Below are 16,147 nucleotides of genomic sequence, written 5' to 3'. Positions count from 1 at the left end.
TTTAAGTGTATCCAAATGTTTAACAGAAAGGTTGGATTTACTTTCACTGGAGCACCTTCAGCAGGGACCCACATTTCTGTTTTCACAATATCTTTGGTCCTCCTTCCACATATATAAGAGCATTTGTGATATTGGTTGTAGGAAATGGGTACCCTGCTATTACTCTTCTGCAAGATCCTCATTGAGGTTTGCTTGTGGATGGAAATTCCCAGTGTTTGGTTTTAACAAGCATCATACCTTTGATGAATAAGACTTTATGTAGTAAAAAGAGGGTTTAGTTCAACTTGTTACCAGATGATAAATGGCCTACACCTGGTGAGCTAACACAATGCTTGTTCTCCAAAACTACTGACCCATGGAAACTGTACAATGCCCATTGAAGAAGAACTGGAAGTTCACCAGCATCAGTGTCCTGCCAACTCAGCCAGGTGATTTGGAACATTGGGGTCTACCAGGGAGATCCCCAGAATAGAAGAATGCATGCATAAAGGGGATGGAAAAGATGTTTAATGATTTTGGAAAAATTATTATCATATGTATATTTAATCCAGGTCAATCAATGAATATGTATGCAAAATACAATATATAAACAGAAACTTTCCTGTACCCAGTATGGGTAGGCTTTTGGGAGGAGCTATTCCCCTGTGTATTTGGCCAAATAAAGAATGTTTGCTTCTTAATGCTACATTGGTGTTAAGGAGTTATTTATTTTACCAAATTTTTGGTAACACACTTGCTTTCAGAAGCAACTTGCTGAAAGATCTGTCTGCCTTTTCTTTCATGTTTTATATTAATTATTTTCTGGCCTTAGCAAAGAAAAATAAATAGTTTGTGATGTCACTGGACCATTAAAAAAAAGAGGCAGCTCTCACCTGTCTCTTCAAATTTTCCTGATATCAGCAGATACAGTGTTCAGGTTTTATGCTGCCTTAGAGAATTAACTTTGTGACATCTTGGCCCTATTAAACCAGTAGAACTTTTGTCTTAAACTGCAGTAGATTTAGTATGTTGTGCACTCTATAATAGTTGAAATGGAAACTATAGGAGCACAACTTTCTGTCTACACAAATACCAAATGATGCAGAGCTTGTACATCTCGAATGAATGAAATGTGTTGTACTCACACTGGGCTCAACAGCTTGCTCGTGTGGGCTCAGTTCTATTGAAACTATAGAAAATAATGATAAAATGCTAAAGACTAACACAGCTTTTTGCTATTATAATTGCAAGCTTGAAATGCAGGCAGTGAAATTAGGAGCATTTGAGACTTGCTTTCAAATTCTACCCAATGGAAGGGTTCTTCTCTCACTTAGAAACACTTTGCATTACCACTTTGTACCATCTCCTGTAATGGGAGAGATGTTCTCAGACAGAGGACACCATCCTGCTCTGAATAGCAGACAGTAATCAGCTTAGCAATAGGAACCAATGGTGTAACAAGGCCATGACATATAGAAGACTGCTCCCTTGAAATCTCATCCTCTATATTCTCTAGCCAGCAATAATTAAACTATTCCAGTATTTCATCTACTGAATTTTTTCAGACCATAAGTCTTTTTCTCAAGCTGTATGAAAAAAAACCCCAAACACCTCAGGGAATGGAAAGGTATGCTTTTGTCTCTTCCTACAGAGGGGAAGTGCTGAAAAATGCAAAGACGCAGCTTACGCCTTACCACTGACTGAGCAATGCTGAACAAGTCAGCCATATATCCTTCTCAAGACCTGAGTCACCCACAAACTGGAGGTTTGTCAGCACAGCAATGCAGTCTCATTGCATGACAGGGCAGTAACTACCAAAATGTTTGTGGTGCTGCTGCTATAATGTTAAGAACAGAGAGTGAGTAAGGATTTTTCAAGATGCTTGCAGAAAACTCAAAACTCATGGAAGTTTGAGAGGAGGCAGTATTCACCTTCCCTGAGTCTTCTTTGAAGACCCTCTTATGTGGATCACTCTGCTCCTTGATTCTTTGTTTCATGTCCTGTGTTAATAGAGTTTTGGTGTGGTTTCAATCATGTCTAGTGCATTCCTCTTTCCATAAATTGTTTATTGGATAACACATGCAGAAATATTCTCTGCCAGGGAAGTTCAGAGACTGTGTCAGACATCCACAACTCTTGCCATCCTTCTGCAAGGCACAGAAAGACTGAGGGACAGCCCAAGTTCACCAAAGAGTCTCTGTCTCTAATCTGAGAGATAGGCATATGTTATAGGCGCTGATGTTTCTCACATTCATATGTGCAATTCCCAGTCAGAGAAGTTGTTTTCTTTCCAGGTTCTCAGTCTAATAAAATAAAGCAGACCATGTGGAAGGTGTTAAAAAGAAGAGTGAACACAGTGGTGTTTTAGAAGCCATTTAATATTTTAAGCTCTAAGTGCAGGAGGACTGTGATGCTATTTAAAAAGATCCTTGGATGTAGAGTTGGAAATTATGTAATCTTGACAAGCCCGTAGTGTTTTAGCAGACAAACCCGTTGGTATTCATACACAGGAAGACAGTGGTTCAGCACATAATTAACCAGATCAAGAACTTAGAGTGAGAAACAGCAACTCCAAGAAAAGGAGCAATTCTACAGATCTAATGCCCCTGGAAAGGGAGGAAAAAAGACTTCTCTAGGAGGTAAAGGCCATCTTTAACCTCATCCCAGCTCTCACCTTGCTCCATGCTGCATAAGACTGATGGATATAAGGAGAAGCACAAATTACATGAGTCAGAGGTCATCTGCTACTGCTTTGTTCTAAGTCTGCCTGTAATATAATTTTTTGCTACCATCTGCCATTTTCAGGATTTTACATCTGTCTTTCCCTAAAATTAACTCTCCCAAAGCCCTCTGACATAAAGATTAATGGAAATTGTGCACTGGAGTCTTTAAAAGCACCAAACTTGAAAATCTTTCTCCCTCATGAAAAGCCACATCTTTTTATTTCCATGTTTTCTCCTGGGTTGCTTCTTCTCAAGTAAGAAGAAAGACTTTGTTGTAACCTAGATACATCAGAAAATGTTTTTTTTTAGTCTAAATGTAAAGCACAGGTTAAACTATAATAATTTTCATGTCAGCTTAGTGTGATAGTTTTTTCTCCTTGGCTTTGTACAGGGAATCTGGGCATGACCCTCATTCTTGACATAGAAATTTCCTTTGCCACTCCAAATGGGGCTACTGTCTTCTAGACTTTTACGTTTCCTTGGTAATCCTGGTAACCTTTTTAGGGGCAGCAGGAAAGACATTTCCATGAGTCATCCATCAGGGTAGATACAAACCCCAGACTCCTCTCAGCCTTAGTGCTACAGCCTTAAAGGCTTTACTCAGCAGTAAAATAAAATATTTCCCTCTTGGACCTGGGACAAATATGCTGTTTTTCAGGATGTGGCAATGATTTTCAACAAGTCTTCTTTTTCAAAAATATGACATATATTTATGTTTGTGTTTGTGATAAATGCAACTTGTGTCCTTACATGGATAAACAATTACATATAGGGAGAAATGTAAAAGTTTGTAATAGTTAGTCTGAAAAGTGAGGTGCACTGACTGCAGGTTTTGATGTTCTGCACTTTTAACCTCCACTTAAAGGGAAACTGCCAAAGTGTTGACTGTACAGGAGGAAAGCTGTTTGATTAAAAATCCAGCACAGCCCATTGATTTATCGATCAAACTGTGCAGGAAGAAAGCTGTTTGATTAAAAATCCAGCACAGCCCATTGATCTATTGATCAAACTGTTGCATCTGCAAAGTAAATTATCTAATCAACTGTTTCATTAATTCAGCTGGGTTTTTTAGTCTGCTTTATACCTATGGCAACATTTATAAAGGGACTAAATTAATAAATTGTTCCTTAGAAGGTACAATTCCCTAATTTTTCACATATACATTTACTTTGAGCATGAACATGCATGCAGCAGCTTATGAGTTAGCATAAATCTGCAACCAACTTTATGTACTGCACAGTACACTTTCACACACAATAAGAGCACAGGCTGAAGGTGGGTTTAAGCACTTCAGGAGAGTGTGAGCCCTGAGTTTTCTTACCTGGACTGTGTATTATATTGGATGTAACCACATGCTACTGCATAGAGAAGTGACTTAAGGCTGAATCATGAACAGTTTTCAGATACCTAAGATCTGTTAAAATAAAATAGCACTTCAGTTTCACTGTATTAGCATCTCTTGTTTCATCTGAAAGTAGTGCCAGGGTTGATAGTAAAATCTTACCTTAATTTAAACTTAATGTAACAAATCCCCACAGAGCCACAGTGGTACATATGTCTTGGATCATACACAAGGTTAGTAGTAGACTATTTTGTAATATTTTCATAGCCATGTGCAATAGATATGGAACATACAGAGGTGACAACTATGTCATCTTTAAGGCAACAGGCCTTCCTGGTGCTGATAATAATGCTCACCTTTAACTCTAAAGAGACAAGTTTTTATATAGGAAGGTACTGTGATGTGACTTACTTGGTGATCTCTAGTGTTCTTGGTTCTCTCCTTTCCAGCAGACTCATTCTAGCCTCTTCAGGTAGCATCAGATGCTCTGTTCCACACCCATGACCAATAAAAAATGTACACTAAGGTTGTAGTTATATGTACATATATGCATGTATATATGTACATATGTGCATGTGTGTGTATATGTGTGTGTGTGTGTATGTACTGTATTTACCTGATTTTTTTGTTAGATCTTCTTCTACTTTCCTTTTGCATTGCTTGTCTTCTAAAGCATTAGCCTGGAAACTTTTAGACATGCTCTTTAATTACATTAGTAGTTCTCCAATAACTACTTTTCCCAAGATTGGGAGCGCTTGTGTATATGTGAAGAGGATTAAAGTGCAGATTTATTACAAACTCAGACTATTTTCCAGGTTGTGTTTGTGAAGTAACCAAACAGAGAAGATTAGAAATATGGCAGGAGTCCCAACCCTCCTACAAGCAAGACAACAACTGTAAACATTTAAAAGATCACATCTGACAGTAAATCCTCCATCACACTGATAAAGCAACCGATATTCTGTAGAGACTGGGATAAATCTGCTGGTGCAGTTAAATGCTTAATGGTATTATGGTAGCTAACAAATCTAAAAGGTGACCAGGGTTGGATGTGTAATGCTGCTGAGACAGCTGATAGGCTGCTTTCCTTTTGACTAAACCTATATTGTAACTTTCCCAAAGCAACCTTAGGATCTGGTGCCTAGAATAGGAAATTATTTTCATGTCCTTGGGGAATTCTTTAGTGCTATAAATGACTGGCTGACTTTTTCAATCAGGACAATAAAAAAGCTATCTTCAGCTGAGTTTCAAAGCATATTTCTGATTTGACCACCTTGTTTCATTCACCTCATTCTGATTTTCTGACTTCATAGAAAAATATGAAATAATTGTGTTTAAGAAAAATACATTTCAGTGAAAATTAGGGAGTTTTAAATTTAAAATTCACTGCAACAGAGAGGTCTGAACAATGGTGGAGGTGGGCAACTCATAAAAAGCAAGGTTGGGCTTTGTGTGATTTGAGGAGCTTGGAGGTTTGGGATTTTTAGTTGTTTTTTTTTTAATTTAGAAATAATATTCTTCACAAAAATAAAATCTTAGGAGCCTCTGCTTCATTTTTTCAGGAATAATTTAAGCATTTAGGAACTTGCTTTTAAAAGGTGGGCCACTGAGACACATAAGCACAGGTGACTCACACTTTGCAAGCAAATGAACATACTTGTCTCTCCCAGGCATTGATGAAGAAAGCTCACAGGTCTTTTAGGTGGTTCCTTTAGAGCATTTAACATCCTTGGCATTTTGTAGAACCACATATGATACTTAAAGGACGCACGGGTGTAGCAGAGTTTGCAGGACTGGCAATTAGCAGTTTGCCTGTTTGGGCTTTCTGTACAATATACTGTTTATGAAAGAAAGTATGCCATACACACTGGCACTTTTGAATTGCAGTCACTGAGTGGGGAAAAAAGAAGAAAAGATAATAACAACAGTAAGTCACCACAGTTTTTATAGACAAAGGCATTTTTGTTGCAAATGAATACTAAGAAAGGGGCAGTTCACAGTCTGACGACAGACTAGAGTATTTCTTCCAGAGCTTTTCCAATGTCAGGCATATTTTTCTCTCAGCTGAAATGACAGTTCCATACAAAGACATGGGCTAAAATAGGAGAGACTGGCCTCTGCTGGCAAACAACTGTCAGCCACAAAGGCTCCCTGCCTGACCCCATAAACACCATGCTTGTATAACCAGTTGTGCTATATATACACACACACACACACACACACAAAAAAAAAAAGCAGTTATCACTGAATCTCAGTGCTGAAGACAGTGTCCATCAGTTTCTATGCTTATGGTACTGCTCCAGATGTGTGCCCTGCCTTCTTGCTCCACTTTTATTCTCAACTTTCCCCTGGGACCCTGACAGCATCAGCCTTACTCCCTGCCCTTGTGATTTTCTTTGCAGCTCTAGACACAGCAGTTGCAGCTCACCTTTTGGCTCTCTGTGCCAAAGCTTTCACATCCTCTCTGTCTTCTTTGAGAGTATCAGCATCTGTGGCTCTTAGTCATCTGGCAGGACTGACGCCTCAGCCTTGAGGCACTGCTGGTCTCCCACGCATCTTGTTGCCTCTCCTTTGGCCCCTACAACTTGTGGAAGAGGAAGGAAACAGGAATAGAATCTGCTGGTGGGGCAGGGAGTGGTGGAGCTGTTCCCCAGCCTCCAGGAGGACACCCGAGTGTGGCTTTGCCACAGCGACAGCTTCCACTTATTCATATGTAAGACAGGCAAGAGCATCAACTGCAGCCCCAGTACAGAAAGATCCTCCAGTGAGCCCTGAGAACAAACACAACAAACAACTGCACCTTCCCCTCACACCACTCAGTAAGTACTTCAACAATGTGTTTTCCTCCCAGCAGGTTGGCTTCTTGATTTCCGTTTTTTTTTTTTTTTTTTTTTTTTTTTTTGAGGGAGTGTGTGAATTTGTTTGTTTGTTTGTTTTGGGTTTTCTTAACAGCCACCACTAGCAAGTTGCCTTATCACCTCTGGGGATGAGCAGGAAAGAACAGGGTCCCAACTGCACAGGGAATGGGTTGGGGATGGTCATGTGTGGGGAAAGTTGAGGTGTGACCTAACCAGCTCTGGGATTTGTGGATAGGGAAATGGGGAGGAGAGTATTTTAGAGCAAACTAAAGCATTAACTGCTGGGACAGTTCACAACCAAATTTGTAAGTCAGCAAAGTGGGAGCTAGTATAAGGACTTCTTATCTCACTACTAAGCCTGGCATGTGCAAGGGGTTAATTTGTACCTCAAGGAAAAAATTAGGGAAGACTCTATGATCTTCAAAGACAAAGACTTGTAACCAGAACTTGTGCAAATGTATCTTGCATTTTTTCAATCAAACAAATAAATGTTTTTATTTTACAAGCTAGTAGTGGGAATTAGTTCTACCACCCAGCCACAATTTTTGAAATAGCACCCAGAAGCACTCTGTCTGTGAGAAGAAACTGCTCCAAGACAATTCTGTGCTACTTTCTGCACTCATGCTATTATTAGTAGCAAAAGTTTTGGATAGAGGGAGACACTCAGATCAGGCTTTCAAAGTGTTTGCTCAGAAGATTTAAATATGCTTTATAAAAGTGAACAATCTGACAGTATGTCTGTGGAGAGCAGCCTAGTGCCCAAGTAACTGAAAAAGAAAGTTTGTGCATTAACATGAAGCTGTCTCCTGTATCCTGGAAGGCATCACTCCCATAGAGTAATGTTAAACATATAGTAAAACTTGTAATTAAAGGTTCGGAGTACAGAGCAGCAATCCTGAGAATTTCTACTTGTAGGACATCTATTTTCTACTCTGACTTGTATCTTGCTTTATTCAGATTATTTGCCAGGAAGCAGTTGTAATGGGGCTGAGAAAGGATGGGGTATGTGTGAAGGTGCATATTTTTTGATAAAGGTACCAAGGCTGCCTGGTGAGTACAGATGGAAGAAGCCAAATGCAGCCAGATGTGGTACCATTCCCCTCGAGTTCCGACCTGTTTCACATGATTTCTGCATAGGACAGATGTGTGCAAGATGGCTTCATCCAATATCTTATTCCTTCTTTCTGCATTTGAAAATGACTTCAAGTAAATAAGGGGCCTACTCACACTATAGAGCCCTCCACAGGGGGCATGCTACAGAAGGAATGACAGGTCTTGCTCTATGCCTCCCACATAGGTTTAAGAATGCAGGGATAAAGGAGCAGGTAAGGATGCTGGGAGCCTGCCTGTCCCTCCTTGCTTATATGCTCATTGCAACAAGACAGAAGGGGACAAACCAATTTAAAATACTTTAATAATCAACTCCCCCAGGAAACTGTAAGTGCATGCTTGGTGGGAGAAGAGGCACCAGTCTTAAAGAGTAAACCCTCATGCCAGAGCAGCTCTTTGGGCAAAATGCTGCTTTTTGACCAGTCTGGACTGTAACTAAGGAAGTCCAGCCTCGGCCTCGTGTCTGCATTTGGCAACAGCCTATGAGATACTCCCTATTTCCTTCCATTTCCAGCTATTGAGTACACCAGCAGCAGCAAGGCCAGGCTCTACATATGAGAATGAGGACAAACAAGTGTGCACACGTACCACCCTAGGACCTTAGTTGCCTCTAGTTGCCTCTGTTTCTGCCTCTGCTTTCCTCTATTATTCTTAGGAATTGCTCTGGCTTCAGAAGATAAATGCATAGGGCCAAACAGGCTTCTGTGGCAATGTTATTACCAACTATCAAAATGAAGTTATTAAATTCAGATTGACTGCTGTCACCCAACAAGGATGCTCTCAAAAGTACTTTTATTTATCTAGCACCCTTTGTCAATATGCCCGTGGTTTGTTTAATAATTGTGCATGCCCTGGAGATTAGCACATTTTTCTTCAAGATGTTGTCATTTGTAGAAACAAAACACTCTCCTGAACAAAACAACAAAAAAAATCACATACAATACCACATACACCACATGGCCTACAGAAATCTTCAGAGGTACAGGTTGTGGATACCTTATAAAGGGCCAGTTTAGAAATTCTAAGTATTCAATATACAAAGAAATCATGAGCCTTAATGTACAATGATGAGGAATATTGATGTTGATGCCCAAATAACCCCTGTAAACTTTTATAAGAATTGCATATTAGAACTTAATTTCTCCATCTTATAGGTAAGAATGATCACCTATGGGTGACTCATTTGAGAACTGCATTGTCTGTTCAGATTACATACAACTATCCATAGTACCCAATATCCATGTAGTTGCATACTTGCATACAACCCTTCAAATCATAAGAGAAATGGAGATTTTCCCCCCAATCCATTTCCATGCCTAATTCAAAACCAATTGAAAAATAAGTCCAGCTCTTTAATTTTGTTCTTAAAGCTTTAGTTTTCTATCTTATAAAGTAAGTTTTTTCTCATGAGATTTCATTTTAAGTCAGTTTAAATGTCACATTATCAGATGACCTTGAAAGATTTACATAATCTTACAAATATGTGAGAGTAGCTATACTGAGTATTCTCTAAACTCTAAGCTGATTACTTGTGACACACATCTACATTAAACCAACTGTGCATTAAAATGGTTAACTAAAACAGGTTTCTTTATCTGTCTCTAGCAAAATATTTTTACCTAATTGAAGCCTGAAAGTGGTTGCATTACTGAATTTTGTTATGGAAACCAAAAATTTAAGCAAAGAAAGTAATCATATACTTGCAAGTATTTGTGTGTTTTAGAACTATGTTATTGTGTGATAAGATAGCTTTATTTGGGCACTTTAATCAAGTGGGTACAATAACTGAGAATTTTGGAAAAAAAAATTTAGTATGTGCTTTAACCTATCTAAAAATTCAAAGCTGATATCCAGAAAGAGAAAAGTTCAAATATTTTTCATCTGAATCATCATATCTTACAAGGGTATATGCCCAAAGGAGTCATGCTTTTATATGACAGTGATTCAGCTTGAGATTTCATTCACATGAGGCTGAAGCAGCTTTTAGTAATACTTGCACTTTTCAGTCTGCCTTGTAATTCATTGTCCTCTTCTGTCTGTGAGTAGAGCCAATCCAATCTCATGCCTACAGTTTAAACAAGGAGCAATGCAAAACTATGTAGGCAAAGCTAGAACTTGCCTCAACTTTAAGGAAAGCATTTCAGTTATCCTTATCAGCTCTCTCTTTTCCAAGAAATAAGAGACTTGAGGTGACTCATTTAGACACATATCTCCAAAGAAGGTGGTACAACCTAGCTGCACTGTACCAAAGTCTCTGGCTAAATAACAATTGAATCCTAAATCATATAGGAAAATCTATAGCATCTCAGGAAGCATCTTCTATTGTGTGTGAACTAGGCCTCCAGTGTAACCATTGCAGATGCACAAAGGATGAATGTGGATCATTATGTCAAGAGACATAACACAGTGCAAGAAAAAAACACTTTACTTCATCACATGAATAGCATTTATTACCAAGGGTGACTGATGGCAGCAGAGAGTGCAAACTGCGCTAATGTGAAGGCTGCTAGGAAAAGTGTTGCATTAATGCATGAAAATCTGAGAACATACTTCAATTTGTAAAGCCATATTAATGCCTTCATATAGCTCCCATAGCAGGCTACCTTCACATGTAAAACATTACTGGGGAATCTGTTTCCTTAGTGGCAGGAACTGATTTTAGTTGTTAGGAAAAGCACCATAACAATGGTCACATACAGCAACTTTCCTTTGAAGGAGAGCTCTGTGTGTAATCCATGATGACAGGATGTAACAGTGCTCACAGATTCACATGTCATACACAATGTTTAAACACCCAAGATACCAAAATCCCTTATATATTTTGGTAATTTTTATCTTTTTATCCTTTTGTCACACAGACTGTCACAAAGTGTAGTACTTCAGTAAGCAAGGCAATACTGGCTTCAGGGCAGACTTACAAAAGACAAGAAATGGAAGGGGAGTGTCATAAGTTAGCCTGTAAACCAGAATTTTAAGGCACTGAAGATGCCAAGGGCTCGGCATGTGTGACAGTGAAAATATGAACACAGACCTAAGAGATGTATTTTAGAATAATTTTCCAAACTACCATAATAAGAAAAAATAATGAAGCAATCCTGTATTAAGTCTCTTTACAAAGCATAATTTTTATTGGGTGAAATAATTCAATGAAACAACTTATTTTATAAGCTATTTCCATTAAATATAATTTACTATCAATTTTACATTTAAATTTTACTATTTATCCCCAGCCTTTTTTGCCTCAAGAGATGTTAAAAAGAAAAATATCCATAGCGTCTGAAAAAATATCCCTGTTTTCACTGAAAACCTTGTAAACAGAGTATTCTCCTGAAAAGAACATTTTACCTACAGTCATAATATTTAGCCAGAATACCCTAATCAAATCAAATAAAATCAAATGGCATCAAAAGAATAAAACTCCCTCAAATCACAAAATGTAGTGCAAGCCTTCATATGGACAGATAACAAGTTTTGTATTAAATAAAATTATATCTGCTTTATTTTAAACCACAGCTATAGCTTATTTATACAGTGAATAAACAGAGCAACCATATTAAGGTGCCTTCAAAGATTTCTTTCTCTAGAGTCTTCCTAAGTGAAGGATTTTTCTTGTAGTGAAGACAAATGTGCCTTCAGCAGTATAACACTTTAGTACAGATGTGAGGCTGGACTGGAATATTTCTGTAGTGAACATTTGGAGGTGAAATCCCTCATCAAGGCCTGATTCCGTAAGATCTTAATAATTTGTAGAATATTACAAATTTTTGTAATTTTTAAATAGTGAAACATAAGGGAATTAATCCCCTATGTGCAATATCAGTCAATGTCAATTTTTTATGTTGACATGAGTTGAGTCAAATTTGATGCTGCCAGCCAGTTGTGGCAGGACATCTATCACACCCTCCTTTCTACCACTGACAGTTGGTCTATAAAGAGATAACCTAGGGGCTGAAAGGCCCAGCAAGAGGTCATCCCTGGCACCAGAAGTGCTCAGACCTCAGCTAAGAATCATATTCTTAGTCTAGAGAGCAGATGTGGGAAGAGATAAAGGAAATATTCTTGACTGAGAGACACTGTTTTACAAACTGTAAAAGACATACAAGTTATCAAAGAGGTAGAAGCCTTCTACACACACACACCCTGAAAGTGTGGGAGATTTCTCCCTGGACTATGGACGCAAATCCGTGGTTACTTCCCTGAGGATTGAGGGAAAGGATCTTGATCTGTGCCCCATCACCAACTGGATGGTAAGATACATTGAATCCTAAGTTATATTATTTCATTGCTAGCTGTAACATTAACAGGTACCTTTAACCTCTCTCTGTATATGTCTACTAGTACTGTTTTTTCTTTTTGTCTTTATTCCTGTGTAGTATTACTTTGTTTTAAATCTTATGTCTGTTAGTTTTCTGTCTATTAAAAAAATAATTCATTCTATAATAGACCGAATCAGCCTATACTAAAAAACTTGTGAATGAGAGTGAGCTTTGGGGTGCTGGCTACCTTGATAAAGCTACTTGCCTGCTGCCAGAGGCCTGGGCAAAAGGCAAAGGCTTATCTAAACCACCACATACAATCATAACAGCAGAGTTACTCCATTTATTTGTGAGTCACTGTCATTTACATGTGTTCCATCCACTAAAGAACTACATCAGTGCAACCTTTCCTACCTTCTTTTGCAAATATTTTGTTCAAGAGTTAATTGTTCTTTACATAGATGCAAGTTTAGTCATGGAAATGAGATTAACTCCCCTACTGTTCTGTTTCTTGTCAGCAAAAAACTATTGTAATTTATAGAGAAATAATAAGGTAATTTCTTTTCCTCCAGCAAGACAAAACCAAACTACCACAGTTTAGTCTCCTATTTTCCCATCCTCCTTTTCACTGTTATTCTACAGCTGCCTCTTTTCTTACTTTTCTCTTTTATTTGCCTTTCCTTCTCTACCTCCCCTTCCTCTTTTTTTTCCTCAATTACTTCTTTCATCTTCTATTCATAACATCTCTAGTTTTTTTCTTTTCCTAATTGCCTTTCTCCTCCTTGCAATGAAGTCATAGCCTGCTCTTATTCCCTGAAAATGGAGAAGGGAGGTTGTGAATAAAAAACTACCACAGCTGTTGCTGGATCAAAGCAGATACCAAGATCACTTGGACTGCATCTTCAGGTTGAAGGTTGTTTCTCTTTAACATTGCCTTTGTAATTCTGATGAGTTTCTGCTAAGCAACGATAGAAATGATCAGCAATGAAAAATGGTCTAGTTTTCTTTTTTCTGTGGTGGCATCTGTGGCAGCCCCAGGATCAAGTCTCAGCTTGCAAGGTGCTGGGGAAGCTCAGGTAGGAGGATGGGTGAGGATGGGCTTCTACACCCACTGCAGCTGTAAGTAAAGGGAGACAAAATAGCCCAAACAGCAATCCAGTGAGACTTACAGAGCATGGACACTTAAATAGCTGTGTGAAATGGGTTCCCATGGTCTTACCAAAGTGATGAGTAAGTTTACTTCATGATGGCTTTGGGATCTGTGAGCAGTGGCTATCTTTCTGAGGCAGCACTTTACACCTGATATTTCTGGGGTATGTAAGGTCTCTTAGTGGAGCTGGACTTAAAAGACCAAGTCAACAGAATTTGTGATTAAAGTTGGTTCATATAATAAATACCAAATATGATCCTTGGTTTACTGTTGAGAAAAAATGGAGAAGAAAACCAAAACAAAACATCCTGGTCCTTAGCATTTACTTTGTGTATGAGATAGCACTTTCTGTATGCTAAAAAAAAAAAAAAAAAAAAAAAAAAGTATGTTTTTCTGTAGAGTCAATCTATGCTAGTATGGGTCGCTTACAGCAAGGTAGGTGGAAAAACAGGTTACTCTGTGTGTAACCAAGGCAGTGAATCACAGCATGTGTGAGTAAAAAAAGACAAGAACTCCTCATCAGTTGTTAGGTAACACCAATATGTTGTTTCATGTCATGCTGCTGAATTTATTGTTAAATTTTTTTTCTTAATCTGGTGTAGTATCTTCATAGGAGGAGAAAAGGCTGTTTCAATGATGTCAACAGAGTGTGTTCAGCCACTTGATATCCCAGATGACAGACTGGACAAGCAAGATTCACAGTGTAACCATTTAGGTAAGTGTTATTTGATGATGTCATTGCTGTAATGAGATGTATTGTCTTCACATCATAAAGTCCAGTGATACAACTAACCCCCCATGAAAACAGATAGATTACACCTTCTGCTGACACTTCTAGTACCAGATGGAAAGACAAGGAGCACTTTTCCTGCATATAAATATCCGATCAAGCACTAGAGTGAAGTTAATTAAAGAGGAGAAAGGAAAAAGAGTCATTGATGTTTTCCCTGGTAGAGCAGTTTATACCACAGTAAATTGAAAGCTAGGATATAGCTGAGCTTTCCCTGAATATATCTTCCATATGCAATTTCAGTAAAAGATTTCAAGCATTCCATTTGCCATCACTGAGACAGCTTTCTAAAAATGTTTTCTGTGCTGAGAAGTTTTTTTCTTTTCACAAATGGAACGGGACTGTTGAGAGACGTTCCTTGAGCTTTTATTGCAGCATCAGCCTCATTACATGGTTGAGACAATAGAAAGATGGCAAAAGCTCTGCCAGCAACAGCCAAAGACATCTTTGTTACAGAGCTTTTAAAATTCTTTCTAGCCAATAGTGTATTGCTAAAGCTTACAGACAATTGTTTTAGAAAATTACTAAAAGTACACGTACACCTGTTTAACGCAATGCTTGCTTGTTAAAACCATCTACTATCTTGGTAAGCATAATTTTCTGCAGTCTTAAGCTCTGTCTTAGCCCAGCCCAAAACTCAAGCTATTGCTTCATGTCCTAGCTTGATATACTATTGTAACTTTTTCTACCTTCAGACTTTGCAGCTGTAGCTAGTTCTAAGTTTCTCTGCTCTTCTGTTTCTAAGGCCTGCTTTTCCAGCTTTCTGAAAATCATCTTTCCTTCACTATTTCCCACACTTTTCTCCATCATCAGTTTTCTTTCTTGAAGCTACTTCATACAGCTTTTACAATGAACATACTAGGGTTGTCTTTGCTCTGGCACACTCCTGAATACCAGATTTCATGCTTGATAGATAAGCTTTTTGCATATTCGTGGTCTTTGCCTCTGCTTCTAGTGCTATGATTTCACTCTTATCTTACAAAATTGTCCTGAAGATTTAGCAACCCAGAGAGAAAAATCTGTTTGCTTGTTGTTACCTTTGTGACAACAATAATGAAAGACAAATGCAATTTCACTTCCTTGTAAAAAAAAAAAAAGTGTCGCACCACAGGTTTTATAAATTTTGTTTATTAGTACTGCAAAGAAGGTATCCTAGTTCTGTCTCTGCTACATGGCATTTCTAGCCACAGACATTATGGTATACCAGCAGTTTTTACAACTGCTGGTATACCATAGTTGGTCCATAAAATTGCTTATTTAAATACATAGAGAATGAGTTTCATTATACTGTTGGGAAACAGAGGCAGTGGGAGGATAAATGAGCTCATTAGGACTATGAAGAAAGCCTGTGAAGGCCAGGAAAAAATCCCCACATGTCCAGGGACTTAACCCAGAGGCCATCCTTCCCACATCTACTTGCAGGCTCACAGACAAAACAGCTGCCTTAAATAGTGTGAAAGAGCCTAGAATGAAGTACTTGCATGCAAGTCTGCAGTCAGGGGCTGCATGGTAATGATGTGGGGAGGCCAGCTGAAGGCAAACAAGCTGCTTTTAAGAATTCAAAACATACGTTTCTGTGATGATATTAATGAGAGGTTCACAAATGAGCGGTTAAAATGCTTAAAGAATCATTGTCAAGGTTATTGGCAAAAAGCAGGGTTTAATATGAATTCATGAGAATGCAGCTTCAAAAGATTTAAGTGGCAAGGTTCATTCTATTACTTATGTAGACAAAGCATACATAAGTAAATTGGATTAGAAATAACTTGGAACGATTTACATGAAGATTGGGGATGCAAGAGGGTAAGGGTGCAGAGAATATGGATGTCAGAAAAGGGTGCAAAAGCACTTAGTCATTGACTAATTTAATATTTAAAAAAATTCAATAGGATTTGCTACAATTATAGCAGTGAGCTAATTATATACTCAAAATAACAAC

General features: G+C 38.3%; 1 protein-coding gene and 1 long non-coding RNA gene across 13 annotated transcripts in view; one reads left to right on the top strand and one right to left on the bottom strand.

Annotated features, from left to right (window-relative positions):
• The window catches only part of PPP1R17 (protein phosphatase 1 regulatory subunit 17), a 56,760-nt gene that overhangs the window by 10,598 nt on the left and 30,015 nt on the right, over positions 1-16,147 (top strand). For 10 of the 12 annotated variants that reach the window (XM_064414078.1, XM_064414071.1, XM_064414075.1 and 7 more), the window contains one exon: positions 14,021-14,133. In XM_064414078.1, coding sequence (XP_064270148.1) covers positions 14,021-14,133 — 113 coding nt within the window. Of the gene's footprint in view, positions 1-6,456; positions 6,864-9,980; positions 14,134-16,147 lie in introns of those variants that run through there. The other 2 variants (XM_064414074.1, XM_064414073.1) reach the window with 2 other exon arrangements.
• Positions 1,965-6,474, bottom strand: LOC135296996 (uncharacterized). Its single transcript, XR_010359011.1, has 3 exons — positions 4,456-6,474; positions 4,024-4,116; positions 1,965-2,282 (listed from the first exon to the last, which is right to left on the bottom strand). It is a non-coding gene; the product is annotated as an uncharacterized LOC135296996 (long non-coding RNA).

Source organism: Passer domesticus, chromosome 3 (genome assembly GCF_036417665.1).
Source record: "Passer domesticus isolate bPasDom1 chromosome 3, bPasDom1.hap1, whole genome shotgun sequence".
In the NCBI taxonomy this organism is placed as follows: Eukaryota; Metazoa; Chordata; class Aves; order Passeriformes; family Passeridae; genus Passer; species Passer domesticus.
This window is presented reverse-complemented; position numbering and strand designations above follow the sequence as displayed.